Source organism: Dermochelys coriacea, chromosome 10 (genome assembly GCF_009764565.3).
Source record: "Dermochelys coriacea isolate rDerCor1 chromosome 10, rDerCor1.pri.v4, whole genome shotgun sequence".
Classification (NCBI taxonomy): domain Eukaryota; kingdom Metazoa; phylum Chordata; order Testudines; family Dermochelyidae; genus Dermochelys; species Dermochelys coriacea.
In genome coordinates, this window is record NC_050077.1 from 17,234,675 (window position 1) to 17,255,541 (window position 20,867).

The 20,867-nt window shown below is 42.0% G+C and overlaps 1 protein-coding gene across 1 annotated transcript in view; it reads left to right on the plus strand.

Moving 5' to 3' along the window:
* PDILT (protein disulfide isomerase like, testis expressed) overlaps nt 1-20,606 on the plus strand; it is a 41,785-nt gene extending 21,179 nt beyond the window's left edge. Inside the window, exons 3-11 of the mRNA XM_043493934.1 lie at nt 1,128-1,258; nt 3,594-3,731; nt 4,257-4,367; nt 5,575-5,700; nt 8,154-8,351; nt 9,447-9,567; nt 13,737-13,918; nt 18,516-18,605; nt 20,410-20,606. Coding sequence (XP_043349869.1) covers nt 1,128-1,258; nt 3,594-3,731; nt 4,257-4,367; nt 5,575-5,700; nt 8,154-8,351; nt 9,447-9,567; nt 13,737-13,918; nt 18,516-18,605; nt 20,410-20,481 — 1,169 coding nt within the window. The 3' untranslated portion in view covers nt 20,482-20,606. The remainder of the gene's footprint in view (nt 1-1,127; nt 1,259-3,593; nt 3,732-4,256; nt 4,368-5,574; nt 5,701-8,153; nt 8,352-9,446; nt 9,568-13,736; nt 13,919-18,515; nt 18,606-20,409) is intronic.
* The last annotated feature ends 261 nt before the right edge of the window (nt 20,607-20,867 follow it).

Genomic DNA, 20,867 nt, shown 5'->3' on the forward strand with positions numbered 1-20,867 from the left:
AAGAAAAGGAGTACTTGTTGGCACCTTAGAGACTAACAAATTTATTAGAGCATAAGCTTATCGTGAGCTACAGCTCACTTCATCGGATGCATTCGATGAAGTGAGCTGTAGCTCACGAAAGCTTATGCTCTAATAAATTTGTAGTCTCTAAGGTGCCACAAGTATCCTTTTCTTTTTGCGAATACAGACTACAACGGCTGCTACTCTGAAACCTGTTCTTAAATAAGGTTATACTGAAAAAGATAAAGGGGGCATTGTTTTAGGCTGGATCTTCAGCTCCCTAAGCCCCCTTTGAGCCTTTAGCAGTCATGTTTCAAACTTTTTTTTTGCAAACATGAGGAATAACAACTTTCTTTTTAAATGAAAGCTGATTATTCTTGACCAAGGAGCTGGGGATTTAAAGGGAAAAAAATCATCATATATCATAATATTTGTGACAAAATGTGAGAGCTGGCAACACGAGTTCTGTAGCTAAAAGCTGGGAGCACCCAGAATTAAAGGACTTGACCATTTGGATCTTAATTCTTACCTGTAAACCAAAAAAGCTGAGCTCTAATATTGAAAAAGCATTTTAATATGCCTCAGCACCTATCACATCTCTTCTGCTATGCAAGAGGTACAAATCTAACACCTACTTTAACTCAGTAGATAGCTCGATAAACTGTGGAATTGGTTTGAAGTGTTGTTGGATTACACCACAGGTTGATATTTCTGTATAGCTCATGGGTGCCTTACAGTCACACGCCTGCCACATGAATCTTTGTGCTCTGTGCTTTCCGACTTGTTTGAGAGCCCTGGCCTCAAAACACCCATAAAATCTGTGATTGAACAGTTAATTGGCAACATGCCCAATTGTTATTTGTAGAGAACCCAGAAAGTACAATGACGACTCACAAACTTTGCACTGTGATACCCTGAACCTGTTCAAGGGATTGGAATCTTGATTTGAATTTCAGTGCTTAAGTCCACCTTAATTATCCAATAGCCGAGAGTTCAGGGGTGCATGGAGTTCAAATGAACTTAGACTCAACAACCTTGTGCACTTCTTGTCATCTTGGTGTTTCAGAAAACTGATGCCTTTTTGTAATTCTCTTTGACAGTCCTTTAATTCTTTCCTTGTTCCAAAGGAGTCAGAGAGGCCTCTGCATTTATTACCTGGCTGAGAAGAACGAATAGGACCCAGCACTGTAGTATCAACAGCACTGACCAAGCTGAAGCTATCATCAACTCTGAAGATTTGGCAGTGATTGGCTTTTTTTAAGGTAATTCAATGAAAGTCAAAGACCATTTTGCCTGTGACCTGGACTCACATTTTTTTGCCATTGTCATCAAGGACCATATTTCCAAAGATGCCTAAAGTTGGCCTCAGAAACTGGGCCTACCGTTTTGCTAGGGTTTTGTTTTTTTGTTTTTTTGCCATGCACTTATTCCTGTATACATTTTTACACTTGCAAATACTTGGGTTTATGTAGGGCCAGATTGTAGCTGTAAAGCCTCACTCCCATGGTATTTTCTCTGTATGTATATGCATAGAGGTCTTCAGTCTCAGTAGGAGTGCCTGACGGTAGTCCAGAAGCAGTGCTGGTACAGCCCGTGCCAAAGTAGCTCTTGTTATGTCCTGGGAGAGTGCTCCCTGCTGAACATCCTAGCACTACTGGCTGATGTAGAACAGGGCAATAGTCTTGCCATCATTTCACCCCCTTCTCTTTCCCCTTTGGGCATTGTTGGTGCTACCCATGAACAGACCTGGTGCGCCTCTGGGGCCAGGCTTGTGACTGCACCAGGTGCTCAAGCAGGGCTCAGCACATTCTAATCTCAGGTAGAGAGCCAGCCGTCTAATTAACTGATTTTCATGCAAAGATCTGAGTTCTTGCACTTGTAAAACCATAGACATGAACAATTATGGGCTCAATTTTTGAGGCATTAGTGAAAAATTGACTCTTATCATTTAGCTTTGCTGAAAACCAGCAAATATAATCTATTGCACTGGGATACATTTTTGGTTGAACAACTTCATTTAAAGGAGGGAAATGTCTCAGTGTGCTTCGAATCAGATTACTGTAAAGTTCTCACAAACTGCAGATTTTAGCTGCTAACAGCTGGAAAATCTGCTATCGTGATTTCCTAGTTCAGAATTAATAAAATATTATACCGCACATGGGCCAAATACTGCACTCTTTACTCAGGCAAACTGCCACTGGTTTCAAGGACTGAAGAAAGACTGAAGGACTTAGGGATAAAAAATATTAAGCACCATGCACCATTACAAAGTAAATATTCAGTGTGACACTGTAAAGGTTGCAGTGGTATGCAATCTAAAGCCAGTAGAACAGTATTGAATTTTCTTACTTTTTCATGGTACCCTCTGTACCTTTAATATAGTTAAATCTGTATTCGTATTTTTTCTAACTAAGCTGGTATTTATTCTTCTGTCTGTCCAGGTATTTTGAATTCACCTATCACCCTGGTGTCTGAGCACATTCTTAATCTTATCAAGCCTAAAGTGCTATTACTATAATGTGCTCTAATGTATACTCCAACTTTTATTGATGGGGCAACTCGTTGGGGCAAGTGAAGTATGTTGCTGCCGGGGGGGGGGGGAGGCAGGGTATTCATTGAAAGCAATGGGCCAGAATTGAAAATGCTCACTCTAACTGGAGTTTTGCTCCACAAGTAGCCCCTCTGAAATCATTCATGAACTAAGGTGCAACTCACAAAAGGACTCACAATCCAGCCCAGTATAATAGTGTTACTGGACTGAGCTGATATATAGTGCCTGCAGACTTCTTTGATTGGAATTTGTGAATCCATTTGGAGAATGAAATGGCTATCATCAGCATGCACTAGGACATGTCAGAAATACAGCAGGTGGAAGCCAATAGAATAAAGCACTGCCAAAAGAAATAAAGAGCCGGATTTGGCCTTCTATTAGTCACAGATCGCTCACTGAATGCAACTGCCAGAATGTGTTGGAAGGTCTCAGCATATAAATTACTATTCATTTAGCATGAGATAATTGTCTAATTAAATGGAAGCTGCAGGAACTGTTGCCTTTCATCATTGTTATTTACTATTAATTGGGGGCTGACAGCATGCTGACTATCCTACAGACTTAGGAGACAAGGTTTCTGCCTTGAAGAGCCTCCTATCTAAGCATCAGACATAGGCAAAACAATTCAGACATGTCAATAGGTAGGTCCTCAATCAAGTAGAGACCCTTCCTTTCTGATCTCCGGCACAGAAGGGATTCTCTTTGTGAGACTCTCACTGTTCCTGTGTGGAAGGAGTAAAGAAGTGGAGTCTGGGGCTGCCATGACGCCTTTCCCACTTGGACAGTCCCTCCCAAGGCCAGGACTTGCCTGGAGCAATGGTGGACCAGAGGAATAGGCAGGTCCATGTTGAATGGGGCAGGATACGAGTTGAGATCAGGGAATGCCACATCAGCCCAGCAGACACTATCTGGAAAAGGTCATGCAGCCAGCCCTGCTAATGTGGGTGTTTTCTCCCTCCCCTGCACCTCTGCTCCTAACTCCCATCCATCCCAGCCCTGTACAGGGTGCCGGTGATTATAAATCAAGGCTTTTATTCTACAGGAACGTCACGGCGGAGCAGTGGAAGTTTTCTATGAGACTGCCAGAGACGTACCAGAACTGCCTTTCGGGGTGACAACCAGCGAGGAGGTTTTTGTGAGCTATGGCATCCGAGAGAACACCATTGCTGTGTTCAAGAAGGTGGGAATGGGTGCACTGACAACTTCTGCCGGACTATTGTGGATGCTCAGTGCTTCTGTAGCATGTCACTTTTGGCAAGGGATCTTTTTCCTTTTCCCCAAATGGCGCTCAGACGAAGTGCTCTACAAACAAAATGACAACTACAAAACTATACAGAAGTAACATTGACAATTAGGCTACAAAACAAACCAGATCAAGAAATTGTCAAAGCGAAGGTTCACTTGCCATTTCATGGGGCTTAGGCACTGAAAGAGTCTTGTATTATAATGTAGAGTGCATACACAGTGTATTAGGATTATTGGCATGGAGTAAATTAAAAATGTCAGCTTTATCTTGACACTTAGCTGCAACCATCTTAATAACCTCGCGGTGCCATTTATTATAGAAGAGTTATGAAATGTTAGTTGCTACTGACAAGAAAAAGTAAATTTGAAAACAACAATATGTTTAATTAATGACAGCATGCTTGCTACAGTTGAGGATAAAGATGGCTGCTCTAAAAACTTTGCTTTATTATTACTCAAGGGAAAACCTGTACATAATGAAGTGTCTGAAGATGGCAAGCAGAACAAAGTGGATCTTACCAGATTAATTAAAACTTTTACCATGGATTTGGTCACAGAGTATAATCTTGAGGTATGTTCACTTTATGGAATTAAATAGAGTTAAAGCAGAAGAGAATTCCTGTGAAAAATGATCATCTCTTTAATACATTGCTCTTAGGTATTGGAATTCCAGGACCAGCATGGGGCTATGTTGAGCTGGTCAAAAAAGCTTGTCAGAATTTAGAGTGGGAATCCAGTTTACTTAGTTGTTCTGCTTACCATACATGTTTTCCGTACACCATATAGTTGCACTCCAAGTGACTTTTATGTTAGATTAATAAAAGCAGCAAAGGAAGAACAAATGTAAAATCTCGTTGAGAGAACCCTGTGTGTGTCACTCCTAACAGCTGATCTCAAACTGGCTTGCAGCACTGACCACTCCAGCAGATGCACAGAGGGACTCATGCAGAAAACTGTCATAACAGTTACACAGCCACCTATACCAGAACAGCATATGTTTTATAGAGCTATAATGCCACTGTAAGACATTTTCCTCCAGTTTTGACAGCACAGTAAAAACATCCCTCAATATTCCCCTATTGACTTCTTTTCTGGAGAACTCAGACTATGAAACTCCATCATGGTGTAGTTCTATCATCTGCTAAACCACACAGGAAAACCTTATTTGAAATTGCAGCCTCATTCAACAAGAGGATCTATTTCTGAATTGATGGTCAATCTTTTATTCATTCCTGCTGACCATCACTACAACCAGACAAACACATCTACTAGCTCTAAGGACTCACCCTACCAGTTTTGTAAATAGCTGAAAACAGGATCAGACAGTTGTAAAGGTCAATATCATATTTCAAATCTCAGGCTAAGAATGGCTATGCAGCTGCCAAGCGTTTGGTTGCTTTTCAGTGAGCTGATCCTAATAGTCTTTATCGACAACACTATATTTTACTTAGAGAACTACAGCCAGCATTAATTCTGAGCATGGTGTTATACAGCAGGTCATACTAGAGGACCATAATGGTCCATTCTGGTCTTAATCTATGAATAATGCTGAGGTTTTCCTTGATCAGGAAACCCACTTAGCAGCTGCTGATCTTCTCTCACTTTATGTTCTTTAAAACAATGCAAAATCCCAGGGTTATGGAAATGATGGGGAACTATATGAGTCTTGCAAAGTAAAATATGCAAACCCAGAACTGAATGGCATTGATACTTTGAGCATGTGATTCACTGTTCTGCTTACAGAGAGTGGAGCAGATGTTGAGCCTTTTGTTTTGCAGACATCTGTGAAGATTTTTGATGTCCCTGTTGAAAATCACATCCTGATGTTTACCCCTAAGAACTCAGAGACATTCAACAAGACTTATGAAGATTACGAGTCTGCTGCTGTGGAATTTAGAGGAAAGGTTTGTGATGCAGTTTACTTTAGAGTCCTGCTTTGCAAATGTCAGATGTCAAAGATCAGTTGAAAAACACCCTCCAACGTTACTGATTGGAATATATTGCTGTCAGTTTGCCTGCTATCAAACCACTTCCAATAGTTCTCAGAACCATTTTTCTAGCATGGGTCCTTAAGCAAAATGGTCTGGGGAAATAAAATTAGAAGTAAACCCAAAGGGAAAGTGATGCTTTAAAAATATGATTCTAACTGTATCATGCACAACAAACCTATTTCTGACCACTCCTATCAAGCCTATTTCTGATCTTACATATATGCCCCTTACTAAGAGGAACTTCCAGCCATGAAACATTTAGCAGCGCTTGTGTAGGCTCAGCTTCTAGTCTATTATGTCGTCTGGAAATGCCATTCTGGGAATTTCAACAAGTTGCTGTTGACCACAGTTGAAACCAGCAGTTCTACCTTAACTGGTTTTGCAAAGAGTCTATATGACACTGTTTCATTCAGCAAAGTGTGTGTGTGTGTGGGTGTAGCAAAGGAGAGAGAGGGTAAGTAAAAAACAGCACTTTCTAGTAGTCTCCACTGTCAGTTATTCAATTTTGCAGCTATTGCTCCACACTAAGGGCTACAGAATGAGAATTCATCTGGTAGTAAAACCACCAGCAATCATTTTACTTTACTATTGGTAAAGACATGTGGATTATAAATATTTCAGATTTTTGTACTATTATGTTTTGTCATGTAATGCAGGGCTATGAGAACTTACCAGGGCAAGGAGCATAGCTTTGATTGTGTGGGAGAGAGCAATATAATTTACCAGACTGAGAAATAAATCTAAATATTAGTGTCCTGCAGCCCTGTGTAGTCCAGCAGTATCAAGTAGGTTCAGTAAAAGCCCAAACTTACTTGGTTTAGAATGTTGTTACTATCTCAGAGCTGAGGCAGAGAAAAGTTTACAAAACTGCTTGGTGAACCACACTCTGTATATGGTTTTTCAGAGTTCCAGTGGCAGATAGGCCTGGATCCTAACAATGCCAAGTTTTGGGAGGTTCATTTCTGGATCTAAACTTCAAATCTGGCCTGTATTCCTATGGATTAAGCCAAAGCCCTTGGACTGAATTCCCATACATTGGATATGAAATTTCACCCTAACTCATCTTCAGATTCAGTAGCTTTTTAAAAAAAGAAAAGCAGTACTTGTGGCACCTTAGAGACTAACAAATTTATTAGAGCATAAGCTTTCGTGAGCTACAGCTCACTTCATCGGATGCATTTGGTGGAAAAAACAGAGGAGAGATTTATATACACACACACAGAGAACATGAAACAATGGGTTTATCATACACATTGTAAGGAGAGTGATCACTTAAGATAAGCCATCACCAGCAGCAGGGGGGGGAAAGGAGGAAAACCTTTCATGGTGACAAGCAAGGTAGGCTAATTCCAGCAGTTAACAAGAATATCAGAGGAACAGTGGGGGGTGGGGTGGGGGGAGAAATACCATGGGGAAATAGTTTTACTTTGTGTAATGACTCATTCATTCCCTGGTTCTGATTCCCAGTCTCTATTCAAGCCTAAGTTAATTGTATCCAGTTTGCAAATTAATTCCAATTCAGCAGTCTCTCGTTGGAGTCTGTTTTTGAATCTTTTTTGTTGAAGTATAGCCACTCTTAGGTCTGTAATCGAGTGACCAGAGAGATTGAAGTGTTCTCCAACTGGTTTTTGAATGTTATAATTCTTGACATCTGATTTGTGTCCATTTATTCTTTTACGTAGAGACTGTCCAGTTTGGCCAATGTACATGGCAGAGGGCCATTGCTGGCACATGATGGCATATATCACATTGGTAGATGCGCAGGTGAACGAGCCTCTGATAGTGTGGCTGATGTGGTTAGGCCCTATGATGGTATCCCCTGAATAGATATGTGGACAGAGTTGGCAACGGGCTTTGTTGCAAGGATAGGTTCCTGGGTTAGTGGTTCTGTTGTGTGGTGTGTGGTTGTTGGTGAGTATTTGCTTCAGATTGGGGGGCTGTCTGTAAGCAAGGACTGGTCTATCTCCCAAGATCTGAGAGAGCGATGGCTCGTCCTTCAGGATAGGTTGTAGATCCTTGATGATGTGTTGGAGAGGTTTTAGTTGGGGGCTGAAGGTGATGGCTAGTGGCGTTCTGTTCTTTTCTTTGTTGGGCCTGTCCTGTAGTAGGTGACTTCTGGGTACTCTTCTGGCTCTGTCAATCTGTTAACTAAGTTTCATGTCCAGAATCTAATTTCTTTTAACCTGAAAGTCAAAGTGAAAGATGGAGCTGGTCGATGCAGGTCCTTGTGGATGAATCCAAAAGATGTTGATTTGTGTGAACAACTGCACAGCTATTTCTAAGGTAATAGACTTCTGCTTTTAGGATATAATGCAATGCTATGAAGCTGGATATCCGTCCAGCATGCTGCTGTTTTTCCTTTCCAGATAATGTTCATCTTGGTGGACACGAATGAAACCAGAAATGGGCGTGTTTTTGAGTATTTTCGTATCACTGAGGTCGATGTCCCTGCGGTGCGAATCTTAAACCTGACAAGTGATGCTAAATACAAAATGCCTGCAGATGAGGTGACCGTGGAGAATCTAAGAAGCTTCTGTCACAGCTACCTAGATGGGAAAGCAAAGGTATGCCTCTCTGAAGAGAGGGAATCAGACGTCCAGTTGACGCCAGCTGAAGATTCTAGCACATTTGCAAAAATAAAGTGAAAATGCCATTTTAATTCATAATCTACCACCTGTACTAGCCTGGTTCTGATTTTACAGGCTTGTTCTTGTTGCTGTCATGTGCTCCGTTTTCAGTGCATACTTGTCTACTCCCTTATTTTGGATAACTGAAATGGACCACAGGATTTTGCCAATGACTCTCTATGTGAATTTAGGCAAGTCACTTATGGCCTGAATTTTAAAGGTGATGAAAACCTCTAAATTTCATTAACTTCAACTGGCATTTAGGGTGAACAACTCTGAAAATAAGGCCATGAAACCTCTCTGAGCTTCATTTTCCCTGTCTGTATAGTAGGGATAATAATATTTGCCTGCACCATTGCGGTGATATGAGGCTTCATTAATACTTGAGAGCTTTGAGATTGCATGAAGATGTACAGAAGATCCTGATAGTTTCTATAAAAGTGCAATGAATTATACGATCTTGCAGTTGTCGTGAATGAATGTGGGTTTCCTTATTTTTGTGACTCCTTATAAGACTTTTCACTACAATTATTTCCTGCTGGATCACTCCCTATTCTCATTACAATATCTTGTCATCACAATGAGGTATCAGAACAGTCATGCCACATATGTTCCAAGACAGATACACTGTAAACTGTAGTGTGTTTTCAATGTTCTGAAGCTTGATTTGCCTTCATATTTAACAGCTTCCATCAAGAGGAAGGAAGGAACCATGTGGAGGGGATGGGGAAATCTAGGCAGTGGCATTCACCCCTGTTATACAGCCACCTCACTCCTTTTCCACAATAAACAAGCTCTATAGTTCTCTAGCTTTTGACTGTTATTCAGCCAGGTTTTGTAAGACAACTGGATCGTGTAGGTTCAAGTAACCTATTTATGGTTTGACATAACTCACAATATTTTAAAAAACTAGGTATAGTAAGTAAGGGTATTGGGTGAGTATTGTCCAGTTGGACTCATTTTAACCTGAAACAGAATATGGCTTCCTGATATCCCCTTCACTTTCATATCCCTGTTTCTCTTTCTGATTAGCCACATGTACCTAGTGAAGAAATTCCAGAGGACTGGGACAAGAATCCTGTTAAGGTGCTTGTTGGAAAGAACTTCAACAGGGTCGCCTTTAATAAGACCAAGAATGTGTTTGTAATGTTCTGTGAGTATCATTCTAGATTGTTTTAACATGATCACTTTGATGTGAAAATGCAAATGCATTTGTTCTGTATCAAACAAAGCACTATACATTACATAATTAATATACCTTTGCTGTCTGCTCAAAGCATTATAGGAAGATTTGTGCCATATCATAAGGAAACAATGTGGTTCATGTACTGACTTAAGATTGCTCTGTATAGGGATCCCTAAAGTCAGTGGTGAGCTGGAGCTGGTTCGCACCGGTTCGCTAGAACCGGTTGTTAAGTTTAGAAGCCCTTTTAGAACCGGTTGTCTCATGAGGGCATAATCTACCCCCCCATGAGGGACAACCGGTTCTAAAAGGGCTTATAAATTTAACAACCGGCCAAAAGTGGCGCCCACGGGGAAAATTTGATGGGTGTTGAGCACCCACCGGCAGCTCCACGCCCAGCCCTGCCACGCCCTGCGCCCGGCCCCAGCTCACCTCCGCTCCACCTCTGCCTCCTCCCCGAACGTGCCGCCCCATTCTGCTTCTCTGCCCCCCCCCCCCCCGGCTTCCTGCGAATCAGGTATTTGTGCAGGAAGTCTGGGAGGGCTGAGAAGCAGGCAATGGCTTCGTGCTCAGGCCCAGGGAGGCGGAGGTGGAGGGGAGGTGAGCTGTGGCGGGGAGGGGCGGGCGTGAGGAGGGCCGCCCACGCCGCAGCAGGTAACCTGGGGGAGGGCCGCAGGGGAACCGCTCCCCGCCCCAGCTCACCTCCGCCACCCTCAGCCTGAGTGGGAAGCCGCCGCCTGCTTCTCAGCCAACAGCTGATTCGCGGGAAGCCGGGAGAGGGGGCGGAGAAGCAGAGCAGGGCAGCGCGTTCAAGGGAGCAGGTGGAGTGGAGGTGAGGTGAGCTGGGGCCGGGCGCGGAGCTGTTGGTGGAGGCTCTGCCCCCACCAAATTTTCCCCGTGGGGGCTCCAGCCCCAGAGCACCCAGGGAGTTGGCGCCTAAGGAGCCACTTCTGATGTGATCAGTGGGGGGAGTGGCCGCAACCCCTGCTCCCCCCAGCTAAGCTATCCTGCCTCTAGGAGCCAGAGGGACCTGTTGGATGCTTCCTGGGAGCTGCCCCTGGTAAGCACCACTGGGTCTCCCCACCTCACCCCCTGGCAGGTCCCTCTGGCTCTTGGGGTGGGGTGGGGACCCACTATGGTGGCCCATGAGACCCTCCTGCCCAGTTCTGGGGGCAGTCAGGAGACAGGGAGGGGGGATGGATGGGGCAGGGGTCCGGGTAGGGGCGTTGGATGGGGCAGGAGTCCCCGGGGAGCAGGGGTGTGCCACGACGCCCTCATGGGGTGAGGAGGGAACTGGGTTGTTAAGATTTTGGCAGCTCATCACTGTCTAAAGCCAATACTTTCCAAGGCGATGTGAAATCTTGATGATGAAAGCCAAAGCTATCTTGGCATTTTATTGCACAATGTAACATTCATATGTGCCATAGTATAGGACCTAGACTGTGTCCCATAGACACATCCCATGGCAAGTGGAGGACATCTTACTGTGATGTTCTAGAGGTGCCCCAGAAAAGGAGCCACAATCCCTTTGCTGCTCCCCTTACCTCTGAGAGGAAGTCATTTCCTGCTGACCTAAATAGCAGGAGATCACTCTCCCTTCCCACAACCAGCAGAGCAGCTCTGCCTATTTCCCACCCTCCCAACCACCTGCTCCAGGGTGGGAATAGCAGGTGCAGAGTAACTCTGTGCACCCAGATCCACAATCCAAGTAACCCATGAGTTCTTACTCTCCCTTGTGCCTCTGCACGGGTGCATAACCCAAAACCAAACCTAGCCCTATAATGCCAATTTTAGGCTTTCTTAAAATTTAGGCAAGTTTCCAAGCTTGCTGGTGTTGTGATGAACACCACTGGAACAAGGTGGGCCTTAGGGAAACAAATACAACAGAAAATGCCAGGTAACAATTAACATGAAGAATGATGTGCATGTATTCAGATTATCAACACACTTTTGAGGTACAGTTTGTAAGAAGGATGGTGGAGAAAACTGCATTGCTGCAGCCTCATTTTCCTTATAGTTGCCTCCACATGAAACAAGATACCCAATCCAATCCCCTAACAGTCTTGTTCCTGCTGCTGATCCTTTCTGAACCTTGGACCTTTTGACCTATTCTGAGCCATAGAACTATTTTTCACAATTATTTTTATTTTTCTAAGGCGACAGGGAGGGGAAGGGCAATAATTGGACTTCTAAGCAATCAAATCTCTCACAGAAAAATTCCCATGGACATACTAATAATTGAATCTTGATAATAATCTTCTTACACAGTTAGGATCCCAAAGCTGGTTGCAAACTATCTGTAGGGTCCCCTTCATCCATTGCTGAATTACAGCAGCACCAGAGAAGAAGGTGGAAAAATGTTTAAGGGCCCAAGACTGCACCACTCAGGTTTAGGAAAGAAAAGTGATGAATACCTTTCTGGTTTGAAAATGCATGGGAATTTAGGTGGGCAGAATTGCATTAGCAAATTGGAACTTGACCAGGACCACCATATCTACACAAAATGTTCAGGATCCCAGTTTACATTTCAACTGAGATATGTTTGCTTATTTCATTAAAGAAACCACATGCAAGAAACTACAGTTCCAACACTACTGAAGTTCCAACACTCTACCAGAGACTAGTACTGTCTTGGAATTGCATAATCCATCACCTCTGATACACTGGTTTTCCTTATCATTTTTATGTGTACTTGACATTTTTCTGTTTCAAGAGATACTTTGTAACAAAGACTGCATTGTTGAACTGATGAAAGATTTATTTGGGTTGACGGTCTTGGTCAACCATGGAATCCTCTCTAATGAAGTCATGTGATGACTTGCTAGGACTTTGTGTGTTTATTTTTAATATGAAGGATTTAATTCTGTACTATTATGATCAGCAGTTTTGCTATATGCAAATGTATTCAAGAGATGTTTGGCAATTGCTGTTGGTGTAGCGCATGAAATGAGGGAGAGGTGAATGGTTTTCAAATAAAAATAGAGATAAGCCAAAAAATGGAGCCTTGAATCCAAACCCCTGTGAGTTTCATGGTTTCACAGTCAACACTTGGAGCTAGATAATTTAGATTCTGTTTTGGATCTGAAGCTGAAAGAGCCGTTCAGATTCCTTTTCTAATGCAAGCAAAGTCAACCCTTGCTGACGACAGGTTTCAGAGTAGCAGCCGTGTTAGTCTGTATTCGCAAAAGTGAGCTGTAGCTCACGAAAGCTTATGCTCAAATAAAGTTGTTAGTCTCTAAGGTGCCTTGCTGATGGAAATTTTATACAATCAGCTGATCTTGCAAGGTTTCTGCCATTCTAGATGAAGGTTCAGAAGAGTTAAGATAACTTCCCTCCTTTATATTTCTGTAACATTTTAGCTTGCTTATTCCCTTCTTGGTTGCACCCAATATCTGAAATGCAAGTGCCAAAATGATGATGTTTCTGGCCTGACTGATGCAGAAACAACAGGAAGTTCATGAGAAAGCCATTTCTCGGAAGATTTAATACCGGATTCTGCAGGCTCAGAGATGCATCTGCCATTCTGAGTGCTTATTCTGATCCCTCTCCCTCCCCAAATCTTAAGGAGAGAGGGGCCCAACCTGATAATCTTGATCTGGAATTTGAATCTTTCACCCCCAAAATGTGGGGTATTCAAATGTGGGGTGAAATCTTAGGCACACTAAAGTCAGTAATAAAACTACCATTGATCTCAGTGGGGCCAGGATTTTACTTCTCTAGTTTTGGTTTGGTATAGTATAGAGAAAAGGGTTAGTCACACAAAGCAGATCCATATTTGGATTATGGCTATAACCTGTCTCCCTTCTAAATTCAGGATGGTAAAGCATTGCTATGTAACAAGAATGGAGATGCTGGGACCTACTTGAGCCACAAGGCTTCCTGCCACCCAAAAGTAGTACCAGAAGAGAAGGTGTTTGTTAGGCAACAACTTCTGTTTTTTACTCAGATTTTGCTCAGTTCTTACTTTGACAAATTCCTACGGACTTCATTGTGCTTTTTGATTTGCCCCATTGTTTCTATAAGTGGGTAATGCCCATTTCAGCTCTGGCACCTATCAATTTTCTGTATTCCTGTGAAAGCAGTGGATTAAGTTCATAGGTTTGATTTGTGAACATCTATTTTTGTTTTTAAAATTACAGATGCACCTTGGTCCCATGATTGTAGGAAACTCTTACCAATTTGGGATGAGCTGGGCAAGAAATATGAAAATCATGAAAATATAGTAATTGCCAAAATAGACTTCACAGCAAATGACATCCAGTTAGTTATGCTAGACCGCTATCCATTCTTTAGATTCTTTCCTGTTGGATCCAATAACCAGGTGAGAAGCTTTCAATGTGTGTGTGTGCACATCAGAATGAGTGAGCATGTGAGAAGGGTGCCATGAAAGTGAGAATAAAACGTTGGTCCTCGTCTATTCACACATTTCTTATGGAGCAAGATGTACTAACTTCTGCCAGGAATCTGAGTTTAAACTAACTAAAGGGCAAAATATTTGCCTACAGCCCTCACAAGTATCAGGTTCTAGTATGAGACCATATTAGACTTTTAACAGACCTGGACTGATGAAGTTGATACAGCCATAGTCTCTAGTGACCTGAGTCAATCCCTGTGCTGTCCCAGGTTCCAGTGGTCTGGACTTTCAGGGGCAATTGCAGAACCCTAACCTCTAAAAAACCTACAGCCATGGTCCTGTGCTAGCTTCTGAGAATGGATTCTGCAGGGGCTTCTTAGCGTCACTCTCATTTTTTAAAAAAACCCAAATTCAGGACTTATACACCTCAGTGCTTTGTTCATGTTACTTGTTTCTGTAGCAGTTTGGCTTATGAAAACACGTTTACATTGTCTTAGAGGCCATGTCCTCTGAGCTTTTCAGAAACTCTTTGCCAGAAATGCTTTGCCAATATCACACACCATAGTTGCAGCAAATTCAAGTGCCTCTTAATAAAAAAATAAAGAGCTGTTGCTATTGCTGATTATCTCTAGAATATGCTATGTAATGTACCATCATGTTGCATAATGTTTTGAAAGTATTACTGCAAGAAAGGACAGAAGAAATAGAAATATATTAACCACATAGTCATAATCCTCCATCCACATGGATAATTTAATTGAAGAGAAAACACCAGCTCTGGATCCAAGAAATTCAATTTTATGATACTGTTATAATTAAAACATTACTCAGCTTTTCATTTTTCTCCTCATGCCCCACACGTAAATTGAATTCTAAGACATTTGTACTTGTCCTCATTTAATCTCTTAGGGAGAGAGATATTTTTCCCTTGGACATGTATGCACAACTTCTAATGAACTGAACAGCAGCCCCACATATCCCTACTGGGTCTGGCCATAATGTATACATTTTACATCCCTCTCACTTTGCAATTTTCCACTCAATATTCTTTTTGAAAACATATTAATGACCTTTTTATTTTCTAAAAAAATTAATGAAGAGTTGGCACACCAGGCTGTTACTGAATTCTATTACTAATTATCTATATTCTCAGGTTTCAGAGTAGCAGCCGTGTTAGTCTGTATTCGCAAAAAGAAAAGGAGTACTTGTGGCACCTTAGAGACTAACAAATTTATTAGAGCATAAGCTTTCGTGAGCTACAGCTCACTTCATCGGATGCATTTGGTGGAAAAAACAGAGGAGAGATTTATATACACACACACACTGGCTTCAGTATTTATATACTGTGTGTGTGTATATAAATCTCTCCTCTGTTTTTTCCACCAAATGCATCCGATGAAGTGAGCTGTAGCTCACGAAAGCTTATGCTCTAATAAATTTGTTAGTCTCTAAGGTGCCACAAGTACTCCTTATCTATATTCTGTGGATGTGTTCTGAGGCCCCAGTCAGGGATCAGGGTTTCATTGTGCTAGGCGCTGTACATGCTTAATACAAAGATAGGGCCTGTCCCCAAACAGCTAACAATCTCTCCTACCACATTCTTGCCTTAGACTGGAGTTTGGTGCCCAGATGCTAAGCAGATGGACAGAGAGAAAGAGGAGCAGGAAATACACAGCACAATTACAAATATTTGCTCCTTGTAATACTTCTGTGGTGTTTATCCCTCTCTCATGGTAGGGATGGGAACTAAATGCTAGTATGACAAAGGTCAATGAAAACTGTGAGTTTCCCCTCTCTGTAAGCCTCGCTCTCATAAATGGTCCCTTTGTACCCTTCTCCCATTCTCATCTTTGCATATTCTTCCAGTCTGACCCTTCTGCATTGGTTAGTCTCTGTCTTCTCATGCACCAAATGATCTCCTGCCAATCTCTTCCCAGAAACTATTTCTCCCTCACAGCCTTTCAGACATGACCCCTGTATGATTCTAACAGACCAAGTGAAAATCATGCCAGCACATAGGGAACACTGTATGTCTGAACTGTTGTCTTTGTGTCCCGTCTTGAGCATAAATTCCTTGAGGCAGCAGCCACATCTCTGTATATTTGTACAGCACCAAGATAATTGTCAGCTTTCAACAAATAGTAATTACAATGCTTCATGCAATGCCCAACTCCCAAGACAGGGATTTTGTTGGTGTAGGAGGGCTGGTGGCTCTGTATCAGTGTCTACTCTACCCAACACCTTTCACTGTTAAAGAATTACAGATAGGAAGAGCTCTATGCTGGATGAAGACAGTGGTAACTTTCTGGATGGCACTTTAACCTCACATTGTAAGAAAAGCCTGGAGAGTAAAACCCTTGAGATAAGATTCCCCTACCCCCTCAGGGAAATACCAAAACCCCCTTACATCTGGGTGCTAGATCCTGCTCTCATTAAATCAATGGGAGTTTTGCCACTGACATCAGTAGGAGCAAGATCAGGTCCCTGTTTTCTAGGACTAAGGTAAGGAGGATGTCATGACTTCCAACCACTATAATCTGCCTCAGGCTGTCCTGAAAGGACTGTGATAAAGCCACGAGGAAAACAACATTACTGCATGCTCTGCGCCAAGCCTATTCAGTTGACTGATGTGCAATCAGACACTTTCACACAATATGAAGATGGTTTTATGGAATATCCATTTTTTCTCAGGGGTGTCAGCTGTCCGTCATTCAAACCATGCCTTTAGATTTTGGCCATTTAAGACTGGATTCTGCTTTCACTGATAGCACTAGCAAAACTCCCACTGATGTCAATGGGAGCAGGATTCGGCCCATGAACAAGATTTTCAAAACTAGGAGCCTTGCTAGGGTTCTAAATGAGTAACTAGAAAGCTGGTGAGGGCTCAGCTCTTAAGTCCACATTTGGATACCTATGTAAACAGCCGGCTTTTCAGAAGTGCTTACTCAGGGGTCTGGTTTTTGAAGTCTTGGCCTTAATAAAGATTTGTTTATTCTAACAAGCGAATAGTGACCATTGACATGAAGAGGACACTTTGTTGTCAAAAGCAATCAGCCACTGTACTGAATCAGAAAACTCTGAAATCCCCATGGTAAACGTGGAGAGTTGAAAAAAATATAGTTGGCATTTAACTATCTGATGGGGACAGTTACCATCAGAGCTGAAGGAACATGGAGATATTTCATCTGCTAACACCCTCAGAAGGTGTGGCTGGGTCTGCCAGACACTATTTGAGATCTTTTGATGAAACAGACTGACTCCCTGTTTGCTGTGTGCAAATAAAATATAAATTAGCAATTTTTCAGATCATATTTAAGGCTGACATTTGTTGTTGTTTCTTGGCACTGAGACATACACATTTATATCCTCTTAAGAACTGAATGCTCTGAGAGATGTTGAAAATTCTCCCAGGTTGCAAACCCTAAGAACATCTTAAGAGGGTGGTTTATCTTACTTTGAAAACCTTCAGGCTCTGAGACCCTGCTGCTTTAGCTATCATCAGAGGTCAGACAGGCTCAAGATTTTTTGGAGAACATGTATCTTTTCTGAAGGAGCCAAAACAACTGTTTTGTTCAAGAAACTTAAAAAGCCATGAGCACTTTTAAGGAAACATCACATAAGGCAGCTGTATATTTTCTTGTCATATTCAAACTATTTTAGTGCATGGACAAAATGAATACCTGGTGGAAGTCTACTGAAATCACAAGGGAATGGAGGAATTTTGCACACAGTATTTTGAATTCAAACAGATCCTCCTTTGGGATAAATTAGCATAGTCCCATTTATTTCAGTGCAGGTAGATCAGTTTACACTGCCTGAGGATGTTTAAAGTTGCTCAGATAACAAGTGGACACTTTTGTGTTAAGCAGATACAACCTTACACAACAGATTTACAATCTTCCTTAAGCTCCCACACAGCAAGTTTTGAAAAACCCTCTAAAACGGTGCTGTATTCAGCAATTGTTGGAGAATTCTAAAGCTCTCAGTGTGAAATGATCTTTCTTCCAAACTCCCTAAACAAACATTCAGCATTGCCATTCTGTCTCAACACATGAAGTATTCTCCACAGCCATTAAGTATTGGCAAATTTACTTTAGTTCATCTTCCTCTTGTTCTAGTTTAATCATCCTAGGTGGAGGATGCCATCTAATTCAAAGCCATCTAATAGTTTTCAATGTCCAATTCAGATTAAAATCTTTTAGGCAGCTTTGAAAAGCTCACCCATACTCTGTATGGTCTCTATTCTGTAAAAAAAATGCATGCATCTGCTTAATTATATGCATGAGATGTCAATAGTTAGTTGGCAGGATCCAGGATCCAGTACTTTGTGTGGTTTGTGCAGGAGTCCCTCCTTTCTTCTCACAGGTATTTATATCTATCTCCTTCCCCATTCTGGATATCCAATTAACTTTAGAATTTGCTGAGTCTCCTCCATGGCTTTTTAAACTAAATGCAAGAATCCAGAGTCTGATAAGCCTGCATAACTCAGAAATCCCTGTGTACTGTGGTCTGATTTCAGGCATTTTATGCATAGAATAATTCTTTACCCTTCTATTCTTTTCAGGTTGTGGTATACGATGGGGAATACACCCTTGAGGCTTTTGCTGAATTCTTAGAAAAACAAAGCAAGCCAAAAGTAGAAGCAACAGAAAAGGTAAATGATTTGACCTTCTACTCAGCCACACCTGGGTTTACAACACATGATCCTTCTTTTCTTGATGCTAATGTTACAGGTCTCTGAGCCAAGAAGCTAGCGTAGCCACATACTGGGTAGCAGAAAGCAATTGCTATCTGAGCAAGAGAGAACTGAACTTTGACTGGGTTTTGATTTTATAATTCAAAGCCTCAGCCAAAGTTGGTTTGGATGAAAATTGGAAAGGTTCACATCTAACTCCCATTTTATCCACTTCCTTTAACTTCAGTGGGGCTTCTCTCCTTTCTAAGCACTGTGGCAGAAGTAACTGCAATGTTTTCCTTTCCTTTCTGTGATCCGGATTGGACTATAGCCTGGATCACCAACCACAAGTTTTGGTACCCTTGACTCAACCTGGGCTTCCTCTGCTGCAGAGCACACGATGTATGCACAAGATGCTCCATATTGATTCAGGTGCATATTTATACGTCTTTCATTATGAAAGAGTTGATGACAAATAATATAGTTTAACAACCCGAGACTCAAGCTACATGTAGAAAATACACAAAAGGAATGATAGAGTCCTCCCACCTAACTTCCGCTGAGAAGGGATATGCAAGGACAACTTGGTGCATAATCTGCCTTTCACTGGAATCCAGGGCCTATTCTGCCAAAAGGAGTAAGAAGGAAGGTGCCCAGGATGCACTGAGGATGCCACTGAAATTGCCCTGTAAAGGTACAGGGAAGCAATGAGATGGTGGATGGAGAAATCCTGAGGAATGTGATTCACCCTTCACTCACGGCTTACAGATGGCTCTATGACTAAGCAGCTAGTTTTGGGAAGCAGAGCTTTTTCTCCTGCTGTACATATGAAGGGGCTGCAGCTGTGGTGAAGGTTCTCCAGTCATGTGTTTGAAGGAGGGGTAGGAGTCACATTCACTCACTCTCCTCTGTGCTTACTATAGAGCTATGCGCATTCTGCTATTTCTCTCTTGGTGCCTTATTCCACTTTAAAGTATAAGGGCTGCAGGGTAATTCCACAGCCAGTCTGAAACCCTATCCAAGATGTGCTTTGCACTGCTCGAGGGGGAAAGGTTGGCATTAGCCTACCTGCTTATATTTGCTGTCCTTATCGAATGACATCCAAATTTGTCCAGCACAGTACTGCAGGAGACACTAGGTTTTTTGCACAGTGCACTGCTTGAAGTGCAAATCCCCTGTTGGACAAATACTTTTTGTTCCATTACTGGAGCAGTTACAAATAGCAAACTCAAAGGGCAGCTCTTGAGGTTGCACTAGAAAAGACAGAGCATTATCTCTGCAGGAATTTTAGATCTGCCCATGCATTACATAGTGAGAGTGACTGATTTTTCAAGAGTTTATCAGAATTTCACCCAAAGGGCATCTCATCTAAGCTTTGCCCAGGGGCTGAGGTGTGGGTGTGAGATCGCATTTTTTGGTAACAGCAGCATTAGCTCTGATTTCGTTAAGATGTAAAAGAGAAAAATCTAAAGTTCTTATAATATTTTTAAAACACAATTTACGGAGAACAAATACTCACTAAAGAGATTCTTTTATCATGAGAGGCTATAACGTGGAACTTCATTGATGTATTTTATTTTTTAAAGGTTTCAGAGTAGCAGCTGTGTTAGTCTGTATTCGCAAAAAGAAAAGGAGTACTTGTGGCACCTTAGAGACTAACAAATTTATTTGAGCATAAGCTTTCGTGAGCTACAGCTCACTTCATCGGATGCGCTCACGAAAGCTTATGCTCAAATAAATTTGTTAGTCTCTAAGGTGCCACAAGTACTCCTTATTTTTAAAGACTCCTTCTGGAGAAAGCAAAGAGGATCTCACTGAGGAAGAGACTGTCATAAAACAGAAAGAAGAACTTTAACTCCACAGTGAAGGGGAAAGATTCCATAGGAGGATACCCTGAAGATGAGGATGCTCCACACTATGAGAACTTTGATCACATCATGAGAATATAAGGGTGCATCAGAAAATAAAGAGAGATTATAATGTCACTGTCTGGCTGTGCATCATTACTCTTTGGAATGTGACTTTACTGGTGTTTTCCCCCAACCTGGAATCAATGTCTCAGTTCTAAAAGTAATCTTCCATTTTGCCTCAAATGTTTTTATTGTCAGGGTACACCCTCCACTCCTGTCTTTTTCTGTGCACACAGCCTGCTCAGAGACACTCTGATTGTGAGCACAATGTGTAGTTTATTTACGTTTCTCCTGTCACCTTGACAGTGTTGCACTGCACCTTCTCTACAAC